This window comes from Phragmites australis, chromosome 22 (genome assembly GCF_958298935.1).
Source record: "Phragmites australis chromosome 22, lpPhrAust1.1, whole genome shotgun sequence".
Taxonomy (NCBI): Eukaryota; Viridiplantae; Streptophyta; class Magnoliopsida; order Poales; family Poaceae; genus Phragmites; species Phragmites australis.
The window spans coordinates 19,437,381-19,456,868 of NC_084942.1; the positions used below are offsets into that span (position 1 = coordinate 19,437,381).

The 19,488-nt window shown below is 41.1% G+C and overlaps 1 protein-coding gene across 1 annotated transcript; it reads left to right on the forward strand.

The window, feature by feature from the left end:
- Nucleotides 1–3,058: 3,058 nt before the first annotated feature.
- On the forward strand, nucleotides 3,059–5,079 carry LOC133904957 (transcription factor JAMYB-like). The gene is made up of 3 exons (XM_062346619.1): nucleotides 3,059–3,374; nucleotides 3,514–3,643; nucleotides 4,274–5,079. Exons 1-3 carry the CDS (start codon nucleotides 3,197–3,199, stop codon nucleotides 4,785–4,787), a joined length of 822 nt encoding a protein of 273 aa, XP_062202603.1. The 5' UTR covers nucleotides 3,059–3,196; the 3' UTR covers nucleotides 4,788–5,079.
- Nucleotides 5,080–19,488: the final 14,409 nt, after the last annotated feature.

The following is a 19,488-nucleotide window of genomic DNA, read 5'->3' on the forward strand; positions in this document are numbered from 1 at the left end:
ATAGTGATACTTTCACTGTCAGTTTTTAATACGAGCCGACAGTGATGACATTTATCACTGTCGGTTCATAAGTCATGATGACCGATTCTTCCCACGTGGCTTATGAATCGGTAGTGATGCTCTATCATTGTTGGTCTATTAAGAACTGACAGTGATGGACCAACATATAAGGCCAGTTGTGTAGTTTGATCAAAAGTTAGAGCATTATATATACTCTTTATGATGTGACATAGAAATTGCACATGCTATCTTATCACTACTACAAAAATTATCATATTTGCCGTCTCATCACTGCCGGATCGCCAAAAATCGGCAGTGATAATCTTATCACCATCGATTCATAAAAAAAAATAGGTATTACTGTCAGTTCTAGAAAACAACCGGCAGTGATAATAACTTATCGCTGCCAGCTCAAAAACCGGTGGTGAAAGTATCACTATCTGTTGTTAATTTGAACCGACAGTGAATGTTAGACCAGACCTAAAATTTGCATGCATTCTGGTTTTGGCTCCTGGCCTCAGGTCCACCTTAGATCTCTCTCTCTCTCTCTCTCTCTCTCTCTCTCATCTTTTCAGCCAGCCGCATGCCCTCTGATTCTCTAAGTCCTAGCACCAGCCTCCTCCTCCCCCATTGGCCTCTCTCTACCCCCCATCAGCCACCTCCTCCCCCACCAGCAACTCTGCCCCTTGCGAGATCCACGACGGGATCTGGAGGATTCGGCCATGGATCTCGCCATCCCGCCGTGGATCTCGCAAGGGTCCATGGCTGGATCTCGCTAGCGGAGGTGGTGGCTGGTGGCTCCTCGGTGTAGTGGCGATGAGGGGTGAGGTGAGGTGGCAGTGGCGGTGGTGGCTCCTCGGTGTTGATGCGGCGAGGGGTGATGTGAGGTGGCAGTGGCGGCTTTTCGATGTTGATGCTGTGAGGGGGTGAGGTGAGGCTGGCGGTGGCGGCTCTTCTCTTTATCCAGCGGTGTGCAGCAGAGCTGGAGCCTAGTAGGGACAAGCCTCAGCCTCCGAGCGGCGGTCTTCGTGCCAGGGCAGTGGCAGCGGCTAGCGGCGGACTCGGGGAGAAGAGGAGGAGGCGGTAAGGCCCGCACCACCGAGAGGCTGTGTTCTGTGGCGGCGACCTTCGTGCCACCGTGTTTTTTGTGTAGGGTGGAGCAAGGCTGAGCTCACGTAGGCGGCCAGCTCGATTTTGAGCCAGCTCATTTATTTATTTATTTCCTGAAAATGCCAATACTACTGGTGGATAATAGCTGGCAGCGATAGCAATCCGACTATCACTGCCGTTGCGTATTGCAGGTTCCAAAACCGACAGTGAAAGCCAGCTTGGAACTGACAGTGAAAGGCTATTATGTAGTAGTGTGTGTGTATATATATATATATATATATATAATAATTTGTCTCTATGTTTTTGCAGAATTTTTTTCAGAAAGAAGAAAACCCTATAAAATTTCTCATCAAATGAGGGGGAAAAAGAAAGATCTATACAACTATACTTTCGATTGTAGTCGATCACTGGAATCGTATAGCATATGCAACTATATATTTTAAACCATATGTATCAAAGTTTTACAGGAAGAAAGCTACGCCCTCTAGGGTTGTTCTTGATGTGCAACCAATCAGTTTTTTCTGTAGTTGCAACCCAGCTGTGCTCGATGTGACCGTTACGTTACTTCCTCTGCATCTAACCACTAGGATTGCCATCCCAATCCTACAACCCTAATCTGTCAACCACATCCATATTTAGCATATCTAAAAGCTAGCTTTCCTTGCGTCGTGGTGGTGTATCTTCCTGTTCCAGGCAACAACCCTAGCTTCTTTCAAGCTGATCAAAGCATCTATGCATCATCGCCTTGACATGGCCTTGTAACCGATCAAGGCGAGATGGATAGCATTGTTCACGTGGTGTCGATGTGGTCACACAAGATCACAAGTTTTTCTTACGAGTCAAACAAGCTTAGAAGTTAGAATAGGGTAATTAGCGTACTTCAAACACGGTGATGCCCGTTGGTGTGCTAGCTAACGTATGTTTTCAATACGTGGAATTTCATAAGTTATGATGAGTTAGCACAATCATATAGCAAAAATAGTTAATTTTCTAACGTCTAAGTTGATAAGAAAAAGTAGACAATATAATATACTCATATTTCAATACTCCACCTCACCTCACGTGCAGCTTAGTACACGTGATGCCTTGAACGTGGAATATGCATGGGTGTGGTGCAATTCTTATTTAAGTTACGCTAGCCAGAACTGGAATTCAAAACATTAACTTTTTATTTATTAAATGTAAGACATATGTCTCCGATACCATATTAAATCACATGTAGTTAGTAGATGGATTCTAAAAGTTTAAGCTGATAAGAAATTATGAGCGATATAATCCTCATGTGGCGCTGATGTGCTCAAGCTTAGGAGTTAGAATTGGGCACTTAGCGTACATCAAATAGGTGATGCCCGATTGGAGCTCTATGTACATTTTCGATACATGGCGTTTCATAAGCTATGATCAGATAGCACATCATGTGGCAAGGGATGAGAGAGAGGGAGAGGTGGCTTGACAGAGAGAGGTATGGCTTGGTTTCTCACATGTATGGGCACGCGCGCGTTGATACATAACGGACCAACTTTTTGTGGTTGTGCAAAGGTGTTGGGCATGAATATATTTCCAAAATTGTTTGGGCAGACGCAGAACACAAATGGCTGCAAACAAGCCATGGAGCCCATCTTTTTTTTTTCAGTTAATTGGAAAAAGTATATGGCAAGATGTATATATCAACGTGATTGCTAATTGGAGTGTGTCCGCTAACTGTCTAATCAACTTGTAAAACATTTGTTTGACGGACATTTAATTAACAGGAAGTCAAATTCTTCCCATTAAAAACCAAAACTACTGTCAGCTAGCTAGAAACTGAAACTTTGATCGAAAAAAATGGCTGCCGATACTCTCTCTCTCTCTCTCTCTCTCGATCACTATCTGGCTTTCTCTCCTAGCTTCTAAGTTCCAGGCTATAAAAGGACTTGCCATCCCTCTCTCACTAATCCAACTTCTCTTTCTCTCTCCCTACAACTTCTCAATTAAGCTAGCTAGATCGATCGCTACTCTCTCCCTATCTCCCCCCTCTCTCTCTTTATCTCTCCTTAGAACTAATTCGTCACAGAGGAGCAGGAGGAGGAGCAGCACCGCCGAAGCCATGGCATGCTCCCTCGTCCCTGTAGTGCTCGACGACCACCACGGTCACCACGAAGGAGTGCAGAAGCAGCAGCTGGAGCTCCGGCGCGGCCCGTGGACCGTCGACGAGGACCTCACACTCGTCAACTACATCGCCAACCACGGCGAGGGCCGCTGGAACTCCCTCGCCCGCGCCGCCGGTACGCACTCACGCCGGCCACCTCTCTCTCTCTCTCTCTCTCTCTCTCTCTATCTGGCATGTGCATGCACGCATGCATGAATCATATATAATCGGTCACTGATGTTACACACGTTCGCTCGCGTGGCGCCTGCATGCAGGGCTGAAGCGGACGGGCAAGAGCTGCCGGCTCCGGTGGCTGAACTACCTCCGGCCCGACGTGAAGCGCGGCAACTTCACCGCCGACGAGCAGCTGCTCATCCTCGACCTCCACTCCCGCTGGGGCAACCGGTAACCAATCAAACAACCAACTATGTATATATCAACTCCTTGTCAGCATTACGTCAGCAGTGTTCCCGTCGCCGACCACGCCGCCCGCCGGCAACGATCGTCGTCGCGAGTGGTGCGGCCACGGCCACTACTTTAATTGTACGCACGTGCACGGTACTGCTACCCGTAGATGTGGACATTGTACGCGAAGCACTGCAAGCTTATAGCATGACACGACACACAAGGCGCAGTACAGATCGTACAAGTCTTCTCAAAGTGAAATTAAAGCTGCACGAGTTTCAAAGCTGCACGCCTCTACTTCCTCTCTCCACACTCTACCAGCTAATTTACTTTTTTCCTCCTTTCTTATATATTAGATTCTGTTTGAAAGAACTTTAGAATAGGATTAGAAATTTATATGATAAAATAAAATAGTTTAAACATCTGCTTTCTTATAAAATAAGAACAAAATACGTCAGTTAAGGATTCTCAGTCTATCTATAGTTTCAGCTCTAAAAATTTATAAGCTAAAAGTAATCAACTTTAAAAAATTTAAAACTAAAACTCTACTAAACATCCTCGTGCTTCGATTCCCTCCCTTGAGTTTCCTCTAATTGCATTTCCGCCCTCATTCGAATATAATCCTCTCAGATGGTCAAAGATCGCGCAGCACCTGCCCGGAAGGACCGACAACGAGATCAAGAACTACTGGAGGACCCGGGTGCAGAAGCACGCCAAGCAGCTCAACTGCGACGCCAACAGCAAGCGGTTCCAGGACGCCATGCGGTTCCTCTGGATGCCGCACCTCGTCGACGTCGACGACCACCGCCACCGCCTCCTCCAGGCCCAGCAGCAGCAGCAGCAGCATGCCGACGACGTCCATGCCCTGTCCGCCGGCATGGTGACGTCCTCGTCGGACTCGTTCGCGACGTCGGAGTCGTACGACGACGGGGGCCTCTATGCAAGCGTGCACGCAGCAGAGATGCTGGTGAACGGCGGAGATTGGGTGCAGGAGGCGAGCCAAGGGCTGTGGTCTGATCAGTGGTCGGCACCGGCCAACGGTAGCCAGTTTCAGGACCCGGAGCTCAGTGGATGGGTGCAAAGCTTCTCTGAGGGCGTTACTGAGAATTTTTGGACATTGGAGGACATTTGGAAGATGCAATGAATAACTACATGATTTCAAGGGCCATTATATATATGCGTTTATTATGGTGCTGTGATTAATCATAGATAATTTAAGGAAGAAAAGTTGAGTCTGTAGTTAGTTTATTTTTACTTCAAAAGTGAGGATAAGAAAGTTTCTACTGCTCCCTTCTAATTTTTTTTATTTTTTGGTGGGCTCTTAGTTTTTGCCTCTTAAAGTTTCATTCTTCTAGAGGTTGAAAGGAGAGAGCATTATTTGTATCGAAACACTATTGTATAATGTACAATTATACAGATTATTGGTACTAAAACTTTTGGGCACTTATTTGAGTCCAAATGTCTTTTCGTCAGATGCTTAATTTCCTACTGATATCTCAATTGATGTCGTCTAATTACTAGCAATCTTTAGAAGTTCATATACTGTTAGAGAGAGAGAGTTAACTAGTCCCAGCCTTTAAGTTGCTCAATATTCAATATTTCTCTTTTTTTTCTTCGAGAACACGCAGGAGAATCTGTGCACCAGTTGCATTATTGACAGATACTAGGTTACTCGATCAAATTTCTCAATAAGAAATTAAGAATTAAAGAAGTAGTATCATATATACTACTAGCTAGGAGAACTAACTCCACTCATATTTGCCTTGCTTGCAATCTGAAAATAGGAAAAGGAAGGAAGCTAGGAAAGGAAGGATAAGCGACAAAGGACTTTTGCCTTTGCATCACATAAAGACTCACACAAGTCAGAACACTGCATGCATGCATGACTTGCTCCTTAACTTGACAGAGAGAAAGTGGCAAAGGTAGCCGGAAGTGTTATTTTTGTCATAAAAATAAGACAATTAACCACCTCATCTTTGATTGTTGTTTTGCCTATTTCGTATGATTTATCATCTAGATGGCTTCAAACCTTTATTTGTCTCATAGTGTGTCCCATATGATGGGAAATTGGCTATGTGGCCTTAGTAAAAACCTGAAAGCTCATATATAGGTTGGAGCAGCTACTCTTTGTTGATCGTTATGGCTATGCAGAAATAATATTGTTTTTTATAAGAGAAAAATTTTATCTCCACTGCAAGTTATCTATGCATGTACACATTGGATAGTATTTGGTAAGTGCTTCAGTAGTCGGAGGCTCGAGAGATGGTAGCAACAGCGTGCACACAGTTAGAGCAAGTGGTCATGACACCCTTTACTAGCCATGGATAGGGCTTTAGGCTTGGGATCACTAACCTCCCACCATAATGTTACTTGATTCATTTTCATTGGTTCAAAGTGTGTTTTATGTGTACTTGGATCTTTTGTTGTCTTTATTCTTTGGGCTATGTGCATCCTAACCATGCAAAGGCCATGAGTGAGCTCTTATGCAGTCATATTATCTTGATGTAACGATGGGAGTTAATAAAGCTTTTATTATAAAAAAAATGCATGACTTGCACCTAGCTCCAATCTACCTAGAGATTCTCCCAAAAATCATTTGTTCGATCAACCTCCACTAAAAATTCTCCAACGCTGCCACATGCCTAAATCCCCAGGCGTAGCTTTAGTCTCAAGACTTTTTTTTTCTTTTTCCAAGTTTGAAGAAGGCATTGTGTAACATCTTGAGTTTTGAAATTTAGAGTTTAGTAAAATCCACCCCTTTTTTAAAAAAATTCTAATTAATTAAACCAACATAAAATCAAGGAAATATATTATTTTGGCTAAGTATTCCAAAGAGCACCAAATTAATTTCTAAATTAATCTCTTCAATAATTTGAATCATATGCATTTTGGTTTATTTTTTTATGGTTCTTTGAGTGGAGATTTGAATTTGAATATCTCTCAAATTCAAATCTATTTCTTAGATTCAATTTAGCTAAAATCCAAATTAATTCAAATCTTTTGAATTCAAATCCTCTCCCAAAATCAGGGTTTCAAATCCAAATCCTAATTCAAATAATCTTATTTGAATTAAATACCAAATTCAAATACTTCTAATTGAATTTAATCCCCTAATCTTTTATTTTCTCTTTTTCCTGCTCGAGTCGTTCCTCTCTATCTTTTATCTTTGCACAGCCCGACCAGCAGCCCAACCACGCGGCCCAGCCCCCTCACCCTTCCTCGCGCCCGTGGGCTACCGCCACGACGCCATCCAAGCATAGTGACGCGTTTGCTCTCCCGGCCCAACACTCGCGCACTCGTGTCAGCCCGTAGCAGCACACTCACCCACTCCCCTTTCCCCCACTACCACGTGGACCACGCCGCCCGCGCTCTTCTCCCTCCTCTAGCGCACATATGGCGATGTTGCTAGTCGCCACCGAGGTCGACGCATTCAATGTTGCCGATGACTTAGGTGCCCTCTCTCTATCTCTCTCTCTCTCTCCCCCCCCTCTTAGCGTTCGTGCACCCAAAAAAGCCTGGCAACGCGCAACTTTGGTGACCGCACACGTGGATGGCCGGCGCAGCACCACCGCCATCATGCGATTTCCGTAGACGCCACCACCAAGAAGCCAAGTCGTGACCTCTCACCATCGTTGTCACCTCCTGCTCCCCATCACCTTATAAAAAGGGAAGCCCATACCCCATTTCCCCTTTCTCCCCTGTCTGCTCCGCCGCCGCTGTCGCCGCTCTACCCCACGAGTAGCTGAGGAGCAAGAGCATCGTCTTCCCTGTGTTGCCCTTCCTTGTCCAGAAGCCAGAAGGGAGCACGCGAGCCCGAGGCCAAGCAGAAGCCGTTGTCATGGGAAGCTCTCACCACCGATCGCCGTCCTCCCCTTCGCCGTCTCTGAGCTCAATGAGCTTCCCTAGCCCTCCTACTCCCCTTAGGTATCATGTCTTTGGTCATGGGATTCTTCCCCACCGCCAACGCTCTTCCTTGCCCTCTGTTGAGCCGGTCACCATGTTGTGTAGTTGTAGGAGCACCTATGGTAGCTTGTAGGTGCGCGAAGCATGTCAATCACAGGAAGGCACTGCCTAGTTCCACTGTTGCCGCCTTGACCCGCTCCGACCCGTCTGACATAGCTTCGGCTGTTACCTATCGATGATAAGCCCCAAACGGCTTCCTTGTGGTGAGTAGATGCCCGACGTGTGTTTCTCGTCGTGCACCCCTGGCAAGAACCCAACGCCAGCAAGTTCTCCGGTGCCAGACTAGCATGATTACTCATCGTAGCCTCCCTTTGTCGCTATTTTGCTCCGCCAGCGAGCCCACATGCGCACGCGTGGCTGGGCTCTGGCCTCGCTGGCGTGGCCTAGACGAGCAGGCCATGGCTCGACACATGAGCGGCCGGCCTACTGGCTAGCCCAACAGCCAGAGACCATGTGCCCGTGGACTAGCCCAGCTACCTTAACTCGTGAAGCCAAGCAGCCCGACCCCCGATGGGACATCCACTGTGCAACCCAGTCCAGGCCTATATCCAAGCCCAGATCCAACCCAACCCTAGCACTGTTCATTAGGCCCCACCAGGAACTGTTCACTGAGCCCCCTGTATTGTTCAGTGGGTCCCACCTGTGGGCCTCACCTAGGGATAGTAGCTTTTAGAATTTCTCGATTTAATTTTAGATTAAATCTTGTAAGAGTCATAACTTCTCTGTTTTGACTTCAATTTTAACGATTCTTTCATCTAAATTCATATAAATTCGAGATCTACCTTTCTATATTAGTGTGATATCCATTAAGACTAATTTGGTTCTCTGTTTGGTATTATTTGTTTCTTCCCTAATATAGATCGTCGTTAATCGTAATCATGTTTGCAGAGCCGGAGGAATTCGTGGAGGAACCGAAGAACCCCGACTTCGACCAAGGTCTAGAAGAAGACTTAGAAGAAGAAAAGTCTTATCTCCTTGATCATTTTGATCTCATGTTTTCAATAATACAATTAATCAACTTAAAACTTAACTTATCATCGCATGTGTTATGTACTGTGCTATTTCAATTATTTGCAGTAGTTAAATTCTATCAAACAATTATCATGCCTTAAATGTCATTATCTAGAATTCCATGTCACCCTAGGATTACCTTCTGTTATCTATATTAACGTCGAGCGACCCTTTGATATCTAGCATGCTTAGGATGGAATACATCTCTTCGGACATGTCGCTATGGTATACATCTTGTCACATCCCAAATTCATAATTGCATGATTAAGTCTAATTATGTGTCATTAGAGTCATGATTAGTTTTGAGGCAATTTATTTTAGAACACTAGTGTAATTCGTTTAAAGTCAATCAGACGAGAGAAAGAATTTCAGGAGAGAAAATAATCAAATTCACAGTTAAAATGTACATTTTTCTCTAACACATAGGCCCACTTGGTTGGCCCCACCACCTCTCCCTTCACTTGGGCAACACCCACCTGCTCCCCCTCTCTACCCCTCACTCCACTCCCATGCTCCCTCTCTCCTCAACCAGCCAAGCCAAGGAGCAAGAGCTCTCCCTCCCTCTCAAGCTCCATCTTCCCTTCTCCCCCAAAATCCTACCTTAAGAGAAGGAATCGAGATATGCATGTGGTACTCACGTGATCACGAGCTCATGAGCTATCCATCCATCCATTTTATTTTTGTTTTCCCAAAGGATTCGAGCAGGTTTTGATGTCTTTTGTTGTTCTTGGTTGAAGCAGAAGGAGCATCGGCGTTCTTCCTCTTTCCGAGCTTTTCCCCCTTCAACCGACAGTCCCCAAGATCGACAAAGCATATTGGGTGAGTCACCTAGGATTCCATGGCATAGATGCACGTTTTGGTTGGATGAATCCCTAGTTTCAAGCTTCGGTTGTGAAGTTCTTGAGTTCTTGAGTTTTGAAGCTAAAATGTGAATTTGTGTGAGTTTTATGTTAGGAATCATGTTGCTAGGTTGGTGAGTGAGTTCTAGACTCTATAAACTCTCTCAAACATGTTTTCCTTTCGTTTGGAGAAGCGCAAATAAAATCGACCGAGATTTGCCCCTTGAAGTAGCCTATCTGGACAACTCGAATAATCCAGATTGACCCGGATACTCCTGGTAGACCTAAAGAAACCCCATTGAATTTTTCTCAGGAACTATAGCGATTTAGGATGTAATTCGAGTCTAAAACCCTTTTGTATAGTGTATATCCATGTTTTGGTTGAATAGATTTAGCATGCGAGTTGAATTGGCCTAGGAAAACACTTTAGAAATCAACTCGACCAGAACCTAGATAGTCCGGATTAACCATGAGTGTCCGGCCCAATCTAGAGTATTCGGACTCAACCTGGAGGGTCCGGGTAAATAGGCGAGAGCCCCACTCAGAGCGTCGCCCGGAGTGTCCGGCCCAATCCGAAGTATCCAGACTCACCCGGAGGTTCCAAGTTGTTTCAAAAACGGCTCACCGAGAGCTCTCACCCGGAGGTTCCGAAACTTGTATACTCCGAGTTCAACCCAGAGTCTTCGGCCTCATGTTACTTTTCCATTGTTTAGATCACAGGTTTCGTTATTCCTCCTTATGTCTTACACATTTAGCTTGTTGTTATGCATATTGTAGCATACATTATGCATTTTATTCATACTCATCATTGCACCTGTTCTTCTTTAGTGCATGAAGAACCGGAGTATGTCACGACCGTGGTTGAAGGCAATGTCAATCTACCCAAGTTTTGCGAGTGTTGCACGGATAGCATAAGACAAACCCCAAAGCAGCAAGGTAAGCATCTAAGCATATTTCTCCCAATACTTTAGATCTCGTATGATATGATGTGATAAATATGCTTTATGTATGTTATGCATGAGTTTGAATCGATGTCGGGTTATGATGGGTAGAACCTATGTTGATGCACTAATTCTCCTATCTTGAATAATTGTTAATGTATATTCTTATAGCCTAGGTTTAATATGATGTTGTCTAACTTGAAATGTTATTCGTGATTCTTAGCAAATGCTTAGGTCCTCCGTAGAAGTCAAGCGCAAAATTTTTCATCGTTTGCGAGCATAAACTTTAATTATTTGCACAATAATCATAATAATGGGTTGATGATGTTGGTTAGATGAGTGGGGTGGATGAGGTGAGATGTGGGCGGTGTTAGGGGTGTTTGTCCTGCCCGGGTGTGGAGTTCCCCTGGGTAGGTTGGGAGAGGGGCCCGAATACTGTAGACCGCTTGTATCGTTTAAGCACCGATCGATGTTGCAGTTGGCTTTAGCACTTTTTGTACTTACTACATGTCTTATATGGGAATGATAAGCTGATTACCTTGGTAGCTATGGCTTTTTAGCGTACAGGTCGAGGGTGTCCGGTATGAGGCTAGTTGAGGTATCAAGTTTGCTTCAGGAGTAGTTCTGGATAACCCCGCACCTATCAGTGCATGATCAAACGGTCGGGGCTTATTGGAAAAGGTTGATATGAGTACCCCCTTGTATGGACCTGTGTGGTCATACAAGTCATATGATCCTCAAGTCGTGTTGGTAAAGGGGTACCTCTGTAGGGTGTAAAAATATTTTGAAAGACCACGTTCTCGATTATGAGCATACTTTTGTCCATTTGTAGCAGTCGTAGAGTTACAAATGTGGTTTGATATGGTTGAGATGGTTCGTTACGAATGTTACTATTATGGTTCCTTTTATATTTTGTTCAGTTAATATTTATGGGCTAGTTTGTTACTTTGGTCAAGTATAGATGCCCACACATATTTTTTTTGTCAAATTTGGTTTCACATATGAATTTACTTAACCATATGGCCGTATTCTTGCTAACATTCTAATGCATAATCCTTGGAGTCGGGCTATTTATAAGTGTCTATTATGGATTAAGTCTTGTGAGTACCTTTGTACTCAACTGCTCTGCAGGTTTTGCAGGTGAGGAGGAGTTATTTTTTGTCTACTTAACGCCCACCGATGCGAGTGGCGGGAATGGGTAGTGCATCCTACTCTTGGAGGTCGTGCACTCGGGGTGAAGCATAAGGGTATAGGCTTCACCCATCTTTTGTTATCTTTAGCTTTTATTTCCGTTATGTAGTTTCTTTTATTGGTTAGGAGTTGAGCAGGTTTTAGTCTACTCCTAGCTCTCTTTTGCTGTAAACTATGTTAACTTGGTGCATACTTAAGAACTTGTAATATAATATTAATTACTCGTTTTTTCTTAAGTTTTGTTATGATGTTCCATGTTGGAAAGGCATGTGTTCTAATCTTGGGTACAAAACACGTGCTGGGACTACCAGAGCGGTATTTTGATTAATCGTTGAAGTCATGATTAAGAAAATGTTCGAGTTAATAATTAATTAGAATACTGTTTGGACAGTTCCTCACACATCTCTTCGGAGATGTCACTTCATTGAATATCAATTAACCTCATTTACCATGAACCTTTGATGATTGAGGAATCCATGATAATCGTGTGGGATATGACGGGTGGTGTGTAAAATAGATGAAAATTGTTTTGGTGGGGGCAAAAAGGGTTGTCCTCTGGTGAGGATGCTCTTAGAGGCTTGAGTTACCTGTGTGGTTTTCTTGGGCCATATAAGTACCAAATTATTATGCCACCATACAAGGCACACCAGTGCAACCATGCGTCCTGTTATAGATAGAACTTGACCTTGCTATCTCCTGACTAAGCTGGACATTTTACTAGGAGGCCAAGGTGCAACAAGCACCTAAGTTTATGGAACTAGACTCTTTACAAAGGTCTCGATGGTACTCTGTCATCCCTTGCGTATACCTAAAGCACTTAAGGTGTCTCATAGTATAGTCCAGCAAGGGAAGGTGGTTGAAACATCTTGGTATGATTCGCTCATCCACTTGCAGCGGTTGGAGACCGAGCATATCGTATGGGTACAATGTACAACCTATATAGATTATAAATCTATTCAAATAGTCGTATCCACAGTCATGGACATGCAAAGCAATGACCTCACTTGGTTAGACTCGTGATATGTGTATCTTTGATACGTGAGTATATAGACTAGATGTCCGTATGATGATGTTGCTGACTCAATATGTCAGGAGCTATGTGGCACTAGAGGTACATCAGACACAATGTTATGGACTGCAGAGTGAGGTGTAGCCCCTCTCAGGACCAAAAATCCCCAGAGATACCTTGCTACCTTGTTTATACTATTTTAATAGTAGAGAATATAATTGAATACATGCATAAACTGTTTTATGCTTAAAACTAAAATATAAAGTCTTATTCTTGAGTCATCCTTTATGTATCTATCAAACCCCTTGCAATAATAGTATAGGACTTACTGAGTAACTTCCGTATTCATTCTTGCTATCATTCAGATGAGGAGATGGATATCGACTTCGTGGGAGACGAAGGCGTGGATGAGGAGTAGATTAGCAGTCACGTTCGTACCCTAGCTGTTTGTGGCTTTGGATTGTTATTCCGTTGTGCTTTTGTGTTGGCTAGGCTTGTAATATACTATATGGTTTAATATCTTTTGTATTGTTGTAACATTGATACTTTTATACGATGTATGACTGTGATACCATAATTGTTATACTATATGTATCAGATACTTGATTCCAGGTCTGACATAAGGTATCGGAAAAGAGATCTTACACATTGTGCCTGTGCTGCAACAAGAGCTAATAAACTTTCTTATGAATTTGGTCATGTCCACTAATGGCGTCTATGCACTAAAAAAATAGATTTGGAAGGAATAAAGCGCACTTTATGAGTTCCTTGAAAAGCTTGAGCACCAATAAACCCTAAATTTGGAGCTTGCATATGCACTTGCTTGAGTGAATGTATAGTTAGGCATATCTTTTTTTTTTTACAGAATGCACGGAAGCTTTGCACGTTTTTTGCGTTAAAAGGAGAAAAATAAGTTTGATGCATACGCGATGCAACCTAATATACGCTACTGCTATGTGTCATACAAAATCTTGTTTTAAAGAAAAACGTCCACTACTAAAAAACTCTCTTCACTACCGGTTTTGGAGCTGAAAGTGGGCAATAGGCAGTGATAGCCACTATCACTGCTGGCCTATGGACCAACAGTGAAGGGGTTATCACTACCGGCTGAAGGCATTAGTCGACATTGATAGTCGGTTATCACTGCTGGCTGAAGGCTTTAGCCGATAGTGATAGTTGGACCCAGATTCAACGTTTTTGAGATCGAAAAAAGCAACAAAAAAATCACGACCAGAGGCACCCGACCAGTCACTACTACCCGACTACACCAAACCATTCATAAGTAACGCGATTTTCACTCGCATACAGTAACCAGGACTACAACGACCTCACAGCAGGTGCGCGTGCGTGACCCCTTTAACCATCTCAGCTATCGTTCGTTCGTGAGTATAATAGCAAAATCAATCCTTTTGACATCTTTTGATCAAATATTTGCACGTCTATTTGGATATCTAAGAGATCTTAAATATAAAAGTTATCAACTATAAAGTTGTATATTTCATCGAGTTATAATATTCATATAAAGTTTTTCTCTATCCGACTCCGTATGAAAAAGTTTATGTCTAATTCATGTAATGTTCAATAAAACAGTCATAACTTTTGCATACGAAGTCTGATTTCGACGTTCAACCTATTCTTTCAAAGATAACGAGGAGGCGCATAAAAAATACTTATTTTTAGACCTGTACCTTTCTTGACTCCCCACCCAAAAAGAAGGCTCAAAAGACCCTAGATAGGATCTCTAAAGTTTTTGGTCAAAAATTAATATTCTCCGATTTGCATGAAATTTTTTGGAGATATAGTGCTACATCTGAAAGTTAGTGCTGCGCATTTTTTTCATTAATCCTAGTAACTAAACTCACGATAAAAATATTTAAATTTTTAGTTTTCAACTTTATGGTTATATGTATGTCTTTTTTAATTATTCCTACTAGTGTTTTACACTAGATCCAGACCAAAAGTTTATGGTCAGGTACGTGGCTCCATACGTACTAGTTTTAGATATTTATTTTTATCGAGAGATATAATATTCATAGAAAGTTTGTCTTCATCTTACTTTGTATGAAAATGTTATAAATTTTTTAAGATGAGTGGTCATCGACCATGACTGAAACTTTGTTAAGATTATTTGGATATTTAAATAATCTCAAATCTAAAAGTTTTAAGCTATAAAGTTGTAGATCTCGTCGAGAGCTACAATTTTAATGAAAAGTTTTTCCTCATCCGACTTTATATAAAAAAGTTATGATTTTTTAAAATAAACTAACATCCAATATCACTGCTAGTTCATAACACGAACTGGCAGTGATACTTGATGAACTATCACAGCTGGGTCATTACTACAACCGACAGTGGTAGTTCAGATATCATTGTTGTCTGGTGCCCTCACCCGATAGTGAAGTATCACTGCCGACTCAAGCCATTAGCCAACAGTGATGCTTTTCATCACTATCGGTTCATAAGCCGCGTTCGCTGATTCTTCCCGCGCAACTTTTGAACAGGTAGTGATACCTCATCACTGCTGGTTCGTTAGCAACCGGTAGTAATAAACCGGTATATAAACCTGATGTTGTAGTAGTGATTGTACCATTGAAAAAAAGAAAGAAAGAAAACCATCAATTAAATCTGACATAGTAAATAACCATGTGTAGATCTTATATCACCGTATGGTGAACGCCTCTACACATACCATAACATTATAACCGCGTCAACGCATGATTAGATTAAAATCTCTCAAGACAGACACTACCTAAAAAACAAATAAAAGATACACAAAATTAGTGACGGATCGTAATATGATCTATCACATATGACAATAGTGACAAGTTGTAGTTATGACCCGTCGCTTATTACTAGTCATAAGTGATGGTTCATCCTAGACCAGTCATAAGTGGCGGATTAAATTGTGACTCGTCATTTATCATCAGTCATAAGTGGTGGGTCATCCTAACTCAATCATAAGTGACGTGTCAAGTTATGATCCATCACTAATGATCAATTCATTAGTAATGGGTCATCCTTAGAGTCATTAGTGCTAATGACCAGTTTGATGTAACAGAGCAAATGAAAAAAAATTATTAATCAATCATTAGATGTATTAGTCAATCAGTTTTCTATCCCAACTTACTTAATTTTTTATATATATAGTAAATATGTATATAGCATGATGCTATAATTTTTATTTTTCTTTTATTTTTCTCTTACGCCAGGAGCACTAAGAATAAGAATCATTATATATTTCTTCTCAAGTTTGATGTAAGGTATGGTAGATATAGATATAAACGCGTGTTCCGTAAACGGTCTAGAAACTTCAGGACGCGAGAACTCAATCTTTCAAGTCGTTTTTGCCCTTGAAAAATTTGCCGAACCTGACATGATAGCTGAGGTGGTAAGAGGGTACACGTGCGACGGGAGGTTGTAAGTTCGATTCCACATAACGCAAAGACTGAAAGCGGTTTAAAAAATAATGTGATTTATGGGCATATGTGATAGGCCCCTGTGTTAGGTGGCTTAAGTTAATATATATATATATTTAGTCATAAGTGATGGATTACTGTTACAATTCGTCATTTATGTTTAGTCATAAATGATGGGTCACTGTTACGACTCGTTACTTATGAACTTCATAAGTTATAGGTCAATTTGTAACCTGTGACCTATAACTAAATTGGTGACGAGTCTTAACCCGTTACTAATAACGACTTATCAGTAACATGTTCAGAATGATAAATACAGGACACATCACTAATGATGGTTAGTACTCATCATATATAACTTTTTTCAAGTAGTGGGATGGGATATCTTCATGGCATTTTATAGGTAATAGAAAACACCTACGGTTTGTTTAAAAAAGAAAAAAATATACAATTGGATTTGTGTTAGACCATCACAACCATTTTTCTTTTATTTTATTTTTTTCTGATTCTTTTCTTTATTTTTATTTCTTTTATTTTTTCTTATCTTTAACAGTTTTCTTTCGAAGATATTAATAAAGAGAGAACCGTGAAGAATAACTATTAAAATATTAAAAAAACAAAAATAATTTAAAAAAGATTCTGAATCATAAAAGAAATCTGTTAGGTATAGTTTAGGTGCAGTAGTAGCTTCCCAACGGCTGAGGTGGGTGCACTCAGGGTGGTCAAACGCCACAAACAGCGCATGGAAAAAAGGAACAGCACGTGCTCAAATTGAACTGTTATCACAGCTATAGCTCTGGAAGACTGGAAGTCATCGGCCGTTGGGCCGAAACGCAGCAACTGTGCCGGCTGCCGAGAGGCCACGTCAGCCAACCCGCACATCACGGCTGGACTGGGACCCACCGCAGGCTGCTGCCACTATCAGGTAGTGCCGCCAACGGTCGTGTTTATTGTACAGAATGTTAGGAGGAGCGATTTAGGTCATCTTCAACGGTTACTTAAAATTTATCTTTTAAAATATTATTAGAGTATCTATCATTACTATTACAGTATCTTTTATTCTATTTATCTCTAGCAGCTACTTTATATCTTATTCACTATTTTTTCTCCTCTATATTAAACTGTTTTTTACTCTACCGTCATAACCGCCATAGCAGCATCGTTTTTTCATATGTTCCTGTTGCAACGGCTATTTAATGGCATGGTTAAAATAAGTGGGAAGAATTTTATTTATTTGGAAATCCATTATTTATTCGGCTTCATAAGTTCACTTTTTGAATTTATAAAAGACGGGAGAATAAATAGATATTTGAAATATTTGGCAACTTCACAGTGATAGCGATGGACTTTATGGTCGCTATATTTGCCGATGCTAGAGCTGTAGATAGCGATTGCACAGTGATAACGATTCATTTGGTGTGTCTGCTGGAGCCATGCGATCGGCAAAAGTAACGATGGCGAGTGGGATAGAGTCAATATACATCTCCAACCGTACTCATACATGATATAGCAACTTTACATATACATATATATATATATATATATGAAAACTAGTATGTATTTTTGGAAATACATACTCTCATCTATTATATACAACGTAAATGCATATGATATACTTCTTTATCACTCCAAGTATATTCACACATTAATTCTAAGATATTTCAATATGAACTATATGAAAAAACTGTAAAGAAATCCATGAATTTTAGCTAATTATAATAATATCTATATATTTGTATATATAATGGAGTATGTAAAAATTTATGTATATATCAATGAAAAATATACATACCATTTGAATGATCTTATATACTCTCGCGCTATACATACATACCCTTCATTGCGTGAGATACCTCCGACTTTTAAGATATCGTATATGGGAGTATGTAATATATAGTATACCTCTCGTAACATGAAGATATTATACATACTCAATATACATCTCTAACCGTATCCGCCGTTGATTACGGTTGTCCATGCATGATATAAGCTAGGTAGGCAGGTAGATGCATGACCGAGCTCCAAACTTACAAGTGCTAATCATCAGCTAATTGCAAGATTAGGGCTTAATTGACGGCCGGGGATAATCCATCTAGCTTTGAGTTGAGTGGTCAATCTGTCTACTCTTGGTCGCACTGCTTTTCTCCGTGGCCGGCGCCGTCGCCGTCGCCGTCGTACGGTTAGGAGAACACGAGTAGCCAAGTGATCATCCCACCGGTCGGCACTGCATACGTGCCTTTCGTAAGCTAGCTTGCAACTAGACTAACTAATGGTTTTGCCACCTGCTAGCTAATCGAGCAATGACCCTCGGAGTTCTTGCCACGAAATTACCTCCGGTTGTTAGTAACATACGGTCTATAAAACGCAACTTTGGCTGCCAGACAGCCGACCATATAAAACGATGCGAGCACGAAAATATTTTGGGGGCAAATATAGTCATATCGATCTGTATGAGACCAATTGAATTGTCACTGAGATATTGTTGATCCTCTGTGAAATAAGAATATGTTGCTGCTCAAAGTTAAATGGTTTGTGGTTTGGTTGTATTATTCCGAGGTAAACACTTTCTACTACTGAGAAGAGGAACGACTCAACTAAACGTGTGTGTGGGGGTGGGGGGGGGGGGATTTTCCTAAAAAGATCAACTAAACACAGCAAGAAGGCAAGGTAAATTTAAAACTGTATAAGAGGAAGAATCCTTGTCCATAATATGGGAAATCAGCATAAACAACATCACGAATTTTTCATTTTTATATTTCTTAAATTAGAATTTTAAAAATATACATCTATTTTAAAAAATCGTGCATCTAGCATCCTATCACCCATTGGAAGGGCGTCGAGGACCTATCATACTTTCAATGGGCAACAAGTTTAAAATAAAAATATGTTTCATTGCATTTAAAATTCAAAACACTATCAAAATAGTAATGAAAAATTCTAAAAAAACTTGGCAGTGTAGAGGATATTATGATCTAGCTCTAAAAAAATCAGACAAAAATATGATATGTGCAATGAGAAAAAAAGACGAATATCATTATATAGAGTATGTCAAACTCTGTATTAAAAATTGTTTTCTTTTGTTTTTCATCGTATAAATAATTGTTTGAGTTAAAAAAAAATTAGAGCTAGATTGTAGCATCCTCTACCCTATACATTTTTTTTCAGAATTTTTCATGAATATTTCAATAGTGTTTTGATTTTTGAAAGTAATAGAATGTTGTATTTTTTTAACATGTCGCTTGTTGGAAGGGTGATAAATTTATTTTTTAAAACTGTCTACAGAAGTCTAGATATGTGATTTTTCAAAATGGTCGGTTATTTTTGTAATTGTTTATTTAAGAAATATAAAAATAAAAAAGTTCCAGCATTACTATCATCATTTTTTGTTGCACACTCTTAGTGGGCCTGTAATTTTAGGCCCACATCCTACAAACCGTGGGCCGGCCTGGTTTCTTTCCATTGCTTACATGATCCT

What these genes read in the sequence shown, in the direction of transcription:
- LOC133904957 (XM_062346619.1), top strand. Translation starts at nt 3,197, where the DNA reads ATGGCATGCTCCCTCGTCCCTGTAGTGCTCGACGACCACCACGGTCAC. An exon ending in CTCCCTCGCCCGCGCCGCCG is followed by an intron (nt 3,375 to 3,513) that starts GTACGCACTCAC and finishes GCCTGCATGCAG; the next exon opens with GGCTGAAGCGGACGGGCAAG. An exon ending in CACTCCCGCTGGGGCAACCG is followed by an intron (nt 3,644 to 4,273) that starts GTAACCAATCAA and finishes TAATCCTCTCAG; the next exon opens with ATGGTCAAAGATCGCGCAGC.